The 10733-nt window shown below is 39.8% G+C and overlaps 1 protein-coding gene across 1 annotated transcript; it reads right to left on the bottom strand.

The window, feature by feature from the left end:
* Positions 1–1969: 1969 nt before the first annotated feature.
* cldn10a (claudin 10a) lies at positions 1970–7084 on the bottom strand. Its single transcript, XM_069675140.1, has 5 exons — positions 6865–7084; positions 5051–5212; positions 4860–4941; positions 4665–4769; positions 1970–2099 (listed from the first exon to the last, which is right to left on the bottom strand). The coding sequence occupies exons 1-5, from the start codon at positions 7082–7084 to the stop codon at positions 1970–1972; spliced, it is 699 nt and encodes a 232-aa protein (XP_069531241.1).
* Positions 7085–10733: the final 3649 nt, after the last annotated feature.

The following is a 10733-nucleotide window of genomic DNA, read 5'->3' as shown; positions in this document are numbered from 1 at the left end:
TTTGATGAAGCAATTAATAAAACATAACAGCAAATGAGCAAGTATTTTCTATATTTGCTTTGTGGTCTCTTAAGAGTAAAGCTCAAAGGATACAATGTGAACGTCCTTAGACCTTCCAACTATTAGATTTGCATTAACACTGCTCTCTGGTGGCATGTTTGCAGAAATGGTGATCACCACTTTCCCCAAGAGGCCAATAAAATAGGTCCATATAACTTTTTTGCTGTTCCCAGATGATGTATCCAAATGACTTTAGTGATTCCAAGTGCCCAGCAGGCATGAATCTTGGATGCATCAAACTGTGGTGCAGGCATTCATGTCAACCTCAAAATGAATTGTGCTACATTTGGTAATCTGTATACTTTAGTTTAAGCTAGGTTGTTAGCTCAAAATTATAATTTCTGTAGCTTTAAAGCAACATTAGCATTAGCTTTACTTCTGGTTTAATGCTAATGTAACTGCGGCTAAAGTAACACTGAAATATGGTGAGTTAGAAAAAGGAAAAATTGCTACATCACGATATCTGATTCTTCTTCTTCAGCCAATTAAGTTCTGTTCACGTTACCCTCATTCTTGTCATTGGCGCCACCGCCAATAACTTGATGTAAGATTTCCTTTTTTTACTACAAGAGCAATAATTTCAGGACCCCTTAGATTCTCTTTGTGACCCCTTGTGTGGCCCTGACCCCTAGATTGAGAACCACCTGTCTGAGTAACCTGATATTTCAGATGAAATATTAAATTGAAGGGATTTGCACAGCTTGTATCATTTGATTTAATTATATTTAGCAACCTTAAAATACACAAAAGACAAACCAAAGTCAGTTTGGGAATTAATTGATTGATATTTAAAGCTCTTATCTAAAGAAATGTAAATACAAAGGATTTCCTGTTGTACTCAATTATGTTAGTTGTCATTTATTAATTAAAAGTATTAAAAAAGTAAACTAGATGTTTACAATTGTGCTTTAAACACCCCAATATGTAATGCAGGCATTAGACAATACAATACAGCCCTTATATATCAGCGCGTTCTGCAGAGCCCAGGTCACCTGATGCTTGTTTACGGATGCAACGCACCAAAAAGCACAAAAAGGCAGCAGCGCTCTGCCAGCTGGTTCAAGTATCAAACCTCTGGGCCAAGAGGTTTTGCGTAACATAGCCTGGGGTGCCTATTGATAATAATTCCTAGGTGGAGACGGATGGCTGATAGGAGGGGAAACCTCCGGCCGGGCCTCCAGGTCTGCGGGGCCATATGTGGGGTCAGATTTGGCCTTGTGACCCTCGGAGGTCAGGCCAGGGAAGCAAGAAGGGCCTCCACAGGATACATCTAATCTCTTCTTGAGGTATATGAATTGAAGGTGTCCTATATTCTCTTAAAGCAACAGGACACAATTAATTCTTTTAACATTGTATTCTAGTTACTTTCAGTTTTGGTTACATTAATACTATCGTATTGCTTCTAAAACAAGAATGCTTATAATATACCTAATAATAAAAGCAGTTTGTAATAATATGAAGACATAACTGCTTTTAATGATGTTGCCTTTTATTAAACAATACAAAAAAACACATTCTCATTTATACAATAAAATGTGTACCTGTGACATCCTGTAGTTTTCATATAAGAAAATTATTTAAAATCTCGAGTATGGTATTAAAAAGAAAATTGAATATTTGTGATGTGAGACAGGCCAGCTTGTTGAAGGTGACCCCGGTGTTTTGTGCCAAATCAAATTTCCTGCCCTAAAAGTGAAATAGCTCTTACACGGAGGCCACTGACAGAAATGTTCCAAACATGTACCATATTAAAGGAAGAGTCTGACAATTTAAAATCAAAGAAACATGTAAACTGTACCATAAATAACACTTTTTTTTAGTTGAGACAAATAAGTTTGTTTGTAACTTTCTTCGTAAACCATAAACCATTGGGATAAAACCTCATATGACAACAAGATACAGTTCAGTTTCACACATAGGCATTTCTTCCAAACTGCCTCGACGGCTCCCCTGGTGCATTGTGGGAGCTGTTCACTGTCTTGCTGTGCTTATGGCGTGTTGTCACAAATGATGCAGCTCCACTGTACGAGTATTCAGCCCTGAAAAAAGCAAGGAGAGGAAATTAAGCCTTGCACACTATGGCAAGTAGAACATAGTAGCATGCTAACAATTGCTAATACACACTTAAAAATGGCTACAGCTGAGGCTAAATGTGTTAGCTTTGAATTTAAAAAAAAAAGGAATTTATCTGAAAATGGGGCTAGAAGAAAATGGTTCAGCAAAGTTATTTAAATTCCTTTTCTTGCTGTATACACTTAATAAAAAGCAGCTATGCTAGCAGCTCTATAATGCTAACGTCAGTGTGCTAACATGCTCACAATGAAAATGCTAACATGCTGATGTTTAGGAGAATTAATGTTTACCATGTTTACTATCTAAGTTTAGCGTGTTAGCATGCTAACACTTGCTAATACGCACCAAAAATGGCTACAGCTGAGGCTAAAAGTGTTAGCTTTGAATAAAAAAAAAAAGATCTGAAGATGGGGCTAGAATAAATTGGTATAGCAAAGGTAGTTAAATTCCTTTTCTTGCTGTATCCACTAAATAACAAGAAGAGTCTACAGCTGTGCTAGCAGTTCTGTAAATGCTAACGTCAGCGTGCTAACATGCTCACAATGACAATGCTAACATACTGATATTTAGCAATTATGTTTGCTAAGTTTACTATGTTCTTCTTGCTAATACGCACTCTAAATGTGGCTACAGCTGACACTAAATGTGTCAACAAATTTGATCTGAAGATGGGGCTACCCACGTCTGACACTGTGGTCAGCAGCACTGGAGCCCCCCAGGGCACAGTGCTGGCCCCTCTTCTCTTCACCCTGTACACCTCGGACTTCTGTCACAACTCAGAGCTGTGTCACATACAGAAGTACGCCGATGACACAGCCATCGTTGGATGCATCAGGGACGACAGAGAGGAGGAGTATCGGAGTCTGGTGGGGGACTTTGCTGCTTGGTGCCGCACAAACCACCTAGAGCTCAACACCTCTAAGACAAAGGAGCTGGTCATAGACTTTGGGAGGTCCAGACCAAAGCCGAGACCAGTCCTACTAGAGGGAGCTGAGGTGGAGAGTGTGGACTCCTACAAATACCTCGGGCTGTGTCTGGACAACAAACTGGACTGGTCAACACACACCAGCCACCTGTACGGGAAGACACAAGGCAGGATGTACTTCCTAAGGAGACTGCGGTCTTTTAACATCTGCAGCAAACTGCTGCGGATGTTTTACCAGTCTGTGGTTGCCAGTGTCCTCTTTTACACTGTAGTGTGCTGGGGAGGCAGCACATCCAAGAAGGACACATCCAGACTGGATAAACTGATCAGGCGAGCCGGCTCTGTGATCGGCATGAAGCTGGACCCTCTGGTGACGGTGGCAGAGACAAGGACACTAAACAAACTGTTGGACATTATGGACAATGCCAGCCACCCTCTGCACACCGTCATCAGCAACCAGAGGAGCCTGTTCAGTGAGAGACTGCTCCTTCCAAAGTGCAGGACTAACCGACTGAAGAACTCCTTTGTCCCTCATGCCATCAGGCTGTACAACTCCTCACTTAGGGGGAGGAGGTAACAGGGACAGACTCTCTCACAAGCGGTAGCCACTAATTCAGCTCACAAAGTTAATAGTAGTTAACTTCTTTTATTCAATAGTAATATTTATTTATTTCTCAAAGGGTCATATGTGCAATGAAAATCTGTCAATGTGCAATAATCTCTCACCACAGTGCAATAACCTAATACCACAGTGCAATAACCTAATTTAGTTTAATTGAACTATTACCCACTGTTTACTTGTACATTTTCTTGTTATCTAATTTTGTACTTTTTTATATATATATATATATATCGATAGATATATATATTTTGATCTTTATTTTTTACCCTCTGTGTGCTGATTCTTTCCTATTGTATTGTACTGTATAAGCTGCTGGAGACTGAATTTCCCAGAGGGAGTCATCCCAAAGGGATCAATAAAGTTGAGTCTAAGTCTAAGTCTAAGAAGAAAGCTCACCTGAGCACCATGAAAATCTGTTTTAAATTTGTTAGCCGTTAGCCGTGGCTAAAAACAGATGCACCTAACCCATGAGATATATATATGAGAGAACAAAGAATAAAGGGCACGTTATCTAAAGTATAGCTCTTAGCTTTATAGCCTTATCCCCAATATGCTTAGCAGGACTGACTGTTGACAAAATCATGACCAAAGATCTCACTAAAAGAGAAAGTTTGCATCCTTTTTGCAACACTTCCTTATAGTTGCCCTCATTCAAGGTGACTTTCACTTCCTTATTATTGAACTGCAACAAAGGAAACATTCAGCCGTCATCCCCTGCATGCTTAATCAGAATTACGATCGTACAATTTGCCTTGTAGGTTCAGCAATTATGAGACAAGATGTTGAGAGAGATTACTGGATGTTTTCAGCTATAACGTCTCTCCATTGCAGTTAAAGTAATTATTTAAATTGCCTAATTGAGTTAGCAACTCAGTGCAGTTTAGAGTCCGTCCAAATCAGATTTCCTCTAAGCCCTTGTCGCTGATGACAGACGTGAGATCACATTGTTAGCATCAAGAATGTCAGAAAAATCAAGCCACCTGCCTCATACTGAAGCCCTCAGACAGGGAGAGACAGAAGACCAGACCTCCGAGGATACACAGCACAGATCCGGCCCAGCCGATGAAGAGCGCTGCTCCCAGCTCAAACCTGAAAGATGAAGGGATAACCACGAAAAATGTATGACTGGTACTACTTTTTGATGCTGTCATAAAAGCTTCTTTAACTCTGGATACGTACTTCTGGGCAACAAAAAGGGGGTCAAAGAAGTCAGTTGTGATCCTGTGTGCATATATGGAGCATGCAGTCATGCAGCAGAGGCCTAAAGAGAGAAATGATCCAGTTGAACATTATTTTATTCCGAGTTTCCTTCCCATACTACATTACCCATAAATCCAGACAAAGAGACAAGTAAACGACATAGGTTTTACCGCTGAGAATGAAGTGGATGCCCGAGATGACAGTAAGACGAGCATTGGTGGTCTCTGAGCCCCCTATTTTTGTACACTTCATTCCGACCAAGGCGAAGATGGCACCAAAGAAACCCAGACATACGGAGGCGATCATCAGACCCCGACATACCTGGATGTATGCTTCATGACAGAGAGAGAGAAAGAAAGGGGAGTGTGTTAAACTAGTGGCTCCCAACCTTTAATTGGATTGTGTATAAAACGATTATACTTGTGGCCCCTTGTCAAAGCTATACCCTTAACTTGTTTAAGAAAGTTATGTCTGTACTCTAAATGTAAAGCCACAGCTAACAGCTATTGAGCTTAGCTTAGCATAAATACCCGAAACAGGCCTCTTTAGCTCACTTATTTACACATTTTATCTTGTTTATTAAGCCGTATTAAAACCAGAGTTTAAAGACCACAACTAAGCTAAGCTAATGGTCTCTTAGCTGTAGCATCAGATTTAGCATACTAGAATAAAATGGTTGAGCAAAGGTATTTAAATTAATCACTAGAGCACCATGAAAGTCTGTACTAAATTTAGCTCTATCCCCAAAATGCTAATCAGGACTGAAAGACTTTTTTCAAAACTAACAAACCTCTTTAGCTACAGTTTAAAGATCACAAACTAAGCTAAGCTAATGGTATCTTGGCTGTAGCATCAGATTTAACATACTAGAATAAAATGGTTGAGCAAAGGTTTTTAAATTCATCACTAGAGCACCATGAAATTAAATTTAGCTCTATCCCCAAAATGCTAAGCAGGACTAAAAGGCTTGGCTGTTTTCAAAGGTAACAAACCTCTTTAGCTACAGTTTAAAGACCACAAACTAAGCTAAGCTAATGGTGTCTTAGCTCTAGCTTCAGATTTAGCATACTAACACGGGAGTGGCGTAAATCTCTTCATCTAACTAAAGAAACAGACCAAGTGTATTTTGTTTAAGTATTTCTTTGTGGTGTCTTTTTGGTTTACAGGCCCACACTTAGCTGTTTTTCACTGCTCTTAAAATTACATTTTCAGGGGCAGCTGTTTTAAGCAGAAAAGCTAAAAAAAATCCACTACCAAACTAGCATCAAATGGATGATGGACAAAGTTAGCATTTAGCTAGTGAACATGTTATAAATAAGCTAATAAAAAGCTAAAATTAGCTTGTTTCAGCTACTCCCAAGTGGCCAAAATGTATTTAAAGTTGAAGTAATTTAACTTATTTCAAGGTTCTTTAGAGGAAAAATGTATCATGGCTTCTTTGGGGATCTGCTTCTTTGAACCAAAGCCTTGAAGGAAAAGGCGAGGAGTTAAAAGGAGTGCAGTGAAACTCAAGACCTTTGTGGAATACATTTTCTTTTCCACAGCTAGTGACAACAAATGGTGTCCTTGAAACTTCATGAATGTCTCAAATTGCCTCAAGACATTAGAATAAGAGCATCTACAGGCACTGCTTTCGCACAAGGAAGAAAGGGGAAGTGATGATTGACCTTTGTATGACTTTCTCGGATTGCTCCATTTAGACACATTAGGAGGTTGTGTCAGTCCAGCTCAGCTCTTTCACTGACACGTACTACTGGTGGCTTTTAACTTTAACTGTTGTGGTTGTTTGTTGCCCGAAGTCGGAGTCAGAAACTGAAGTATTAAGTTCTAAATGCACTTATTTACAATGGCAGTCATTCATCCAAAATCAACAGGTGTTCACAGTTTCCTGGAGCAAAAAGATATTTATATTTTTGTATCTACTATATGACCCCAAAAGAACAAAATCATACACTGCTACAGGAAAATGTATCTTGAAACTCACCATCCAGAGCCAGCATTGAAGGAAAGTCCTTGCAGTTGGACACCCCAGTTGAATCAGTCACGCATGTTTTCCATAGGTTGGACCAGAACGTAGCTGTGGTGATGACCGTCCCGTCCACAGAGGAGACCTTCCAGTAGTCTGTCGGCAGCGTGGACGACACGAGAATCCAACCAGAGATGGTCAGAAGAAAGGCAACAATCTCTGTTGCCATGTTGCCCATTTTCCCTGTGGCTTCCAGAACCGAGATCTTTCCCTCAGGAGTGACGGAGAGTTGGTGGGAGGGTCGGTCCAAGAAAGGTGCGTCAGAGAAAATGGGCTTCTCCTTCACCTGCTTAGCCTAGCATCTCTACCTGAGAGCCAATACCTTTAGTTGCATATCCTTCACTAACGCACAATCGGTTGTTGTGTATTGTGTTTGTGTGGTGGTGGTTGTGGGGTGGGGGGTGAGCCATCACTCCACACAGTGTGCATGGGGTCTGCAAGGAGATCTGCAGGAGGAGGAAGTCTTTAATTGAAAGGATCTGAAAGAGAGAGAGCATACAAGATGAGGAACAGAGATAAGAATGAATGGTGTTCAGTTCATTTCACCAGCACCACATTTGCTCTCACTCTGTCCTTAAAACCCCTTTATATCAGGACTGAATAAAGGCAGTGCAAAGAGATAGAATATGCTTCTATACTGCTTTTGTAGCATTATAGCTCCATCAAGTGGCTGAATAGGGGATGTAGCAAGCTTCATGAAAGGGCTAAATAAATGCTGTTAAACCAAAGAGGTGTAGCCCCAACAGATTAGCTCATGCCCCTTTTTTGATACTTCCTGTCAAGTTCTAAACTGTAGGTATTTTAGACTGCTTTGTATTTTAACTTAAAATGCACCTTGTTCCATCCCCCCCCCCATAATGACATTTCCATTAGCCTCTGCTGTAATGTTCTAATGTTAGCATGCTAACACACAAACCAAAATCGCTAGCATGATTGACAATTATACCTGCTTAGCATCAGCTTGTTAGCTTGTCCCCCTTTTATGCCCGAGTCAAGTACAGAGTTGTTAGCATGACTGTAGTTTCCTTTACAAAAGCTTTGAACAAGTTTGTAGCTAGCTTTAGCTACATATTAAAAATGTTGTGCTAATTTGTTTTGTGTGGTGTTAAAATGAGAATGAATAGTTTTTTTTGCTTTCACAAATTATGCCTATATTAATGAGCAACAAAACCTCATGGCTATTTTCAACCGTGTCAGTTTTTTTGCTGCTACAATATTAGTTGGTCTGGTAGGGCCTGTAGCTAATGCTAGCTAGTGTTGGCTAATGTTAGCTAACCCAAGCCATTGCTGTGTTGCTAACATTTTGCTAACTTCTCTTACTGTGCTAATATTTGATATTGTCCCTTGTGAAACAGTGGACGTTGTTAGCATAAATGCTTATGGGCTTTAGGCTAAAGCTGCTAACTGTAGCTACATTATTGTGGCAAATAATATATTCATCATTTGCCACACTTTACAATTTGGACTATGCTCTTAATCATTATGTATACCTTAGTTTATCTCCACTGTCCATGTTTACACTGGCTTTCATTTTATCTCATGTTTTCATATCTCTTAATATAGATGTTCCCTCCACCCATACACACAAACAAGCAGTATTGCATACAGTCCCTATTAATTTTAATCTCTTTTTTATCAGTATTGTAGTCATATTCTGTTCTGTGCTGTGTCCTTTGTAGTCTTAACAACACGTCTCGTTGATTAAACCTACATAATCTGGTTGTAACTGCTGGACAACATGATTTAATTTATTACTGTAATGTTCAGTAACAGCAAGGTGAACGGAAACAAACCAGAGAGGCCAAAGTAATAAACACGGGTATGGGAATAAGCTGCTTCCTGTCTCGGCTCGGTAAGGGCTATCACAACTATTACAGTGTTATTACAGGATTGAACTTTGAGTTTTACTCGGGGAGGAGGGAAAAGGGCAAAGAGGGACACGAAGTTGAGTCAAAGAAAAAATTTAATAGTGAAAGACAGAAAGTTAAAAAGTAAAAGGCAGTCCAAAATGTGCCAGTAAAATAAACATGGATGCATAATCGATTGTCCAGGTAGGATGACGAAGCAAGTCTAGTCATTTAATTCCTAATCTTGAGCTGAAAAACGTTTGTTTTTGTAGTTATTTGGCTCACCCGCTTTTATTAGATAACTCTTTGAAACCAGGGTTGGATCTAATCTGTGTTTGTAAAGAAAGAAGGGTTGTTTCCAGGGCAAATAATTACCCAACGAACTCCTACCTGACACTATCGCTGGCTCTCCTGACCCCTGCTCCTTAGAGTCATAAAATGGGAACAGCTAGTGCTCCCCTAATCAGCCTTTTAGGAAAACTAACCCCAGGTGTTAAAATGTCTGTAAAGGACAGTGAGAGGGTGCTGAGAGCATTGTTTCCTAAATCTCTAGATAGTTGAAGCCTTGATGGTGCGTTTCCAAGGCCGTTGTTGCTGAGCAATCTCAAAGGGGACCCTAATCCTGTACACCTGCTAATGAAAGGGAACCTGCTGGAACAGGTTGTGATCAGCGCTAGTCTGTTGGCGACATCCCATGTAGACCATGAATACGATAAGCTGATTATCTTAAATTTTCCGAGGCTAGGACATCACTAATTGTTAATCAAAGTAATCACTGTTTATTGTAAAAACTTGCTGAGCGTTTTTTTAAGGAAACATGCACTCTTTGACAATAGTTTGAAAATTTGGGCATATATTCACTTTTTCTGTACTCTAATATTTCCTTGAACGCCACCCAGACATCAATGTTTTCACTTATCCTGGAAAATATTGAAATATTTTCTTTACGGATTGCCACATATTGTACGGACATTCATGGTCCCCAGATGATGAACCTGGATGACTTTGGTGATCCTTCACGATTCCTCTAGTGCGACCATTGGATTCATATTTGTAGTTGAGTGAAATGTCTTTACAACCATTGGATGGATTGCCATGAAATTTGGCTCAAACATTCATGATCCCCTCAGGTTAAATTGTTTCTTTGTTTCTTTTACATGTCAATTAGCGCCACCATCAGGACAAAAATGTGGCATGTAATTCGGTTTAAATACAAATACCAACAAGATAGTTTTGTAGCTAGTTAGCAGACATTAGCATGCTAGCATGCTAAACTACCAAACATGGTAACAAAATTACACTTACACTTGAATAAGCATTAGCCTTGTCATATTTGTCATTGTGAGCATGTTAGCTTATAGCATTAGCTTAGAATGAGATAGAAGCTTAAATAGCTTCTTTTTTTACTAACTTTAATCAAGTTTGGATTATTGTACAACCAAAATGTTGCGGCAGAAGCTGAATGATTCAACTTTTCTCATTGTGCGCTAACTAGCTAGCATTTAATTGCGTTATGTGGTTTAAAAGCAAGACCTTTTGAGCTCTCCTATGACCTCTGTGTTGCGATTTTATGTTAAAACCTGCCGTATTGTGTTATATCTTTTGATGTTTCTATGATGACCACAGTCCAATTGGATTCTCAGTTGTTTAAACGCGGTGCTATTTATAACACTTTGTTAAACCTGAGCCAAAGTAATGGAACATGCTGCACCTCGTGAACTATAATTCCAATGAGTATCCTTTCTTTTAATTTAAAGGGATAAAAGAACCTGGCAACACGGAAGGAAAAACTAGGACTATCTCTCAGCTGGGGTAGCATGGGAAAGGTTTGTTGCTCCTGCACAAATAAATGTTATTTGGCTGAGTTCAGCTGCTTTTAATAATCGCCTGCTGGCTTCTCTCCTTCGGCCCTGTTCCCAGTCGGTGCTAGCTAAACATCAACAGGAGGATAAAGCGTGTGGTGTTAAGGCCAGGGACCCT

Source organism: Semicossyphus pulcher, unplaced genomic scaffold (assembly GCF_022749685.1).
Source record: "Semicossyphus pulcher isolate SPU_LCO1_2020_fin unplaced genomic scaffold, fSemPul1.0.p SCAF_24, whole genome shotgun sequence".
NCBI classification, from domain to species: domain Eukaryota; kingdom Metazoa; phylum Chordata; class Actinopteri; order Labriformes; family Labridae; genus Semicossyphus; species Semicossyphus pulcher.
The sequence above is the reverse complement of the archived record's forward strand: the minus strand, read 5'-3'. Positions and strand labels throughout refer to the sequence as shown.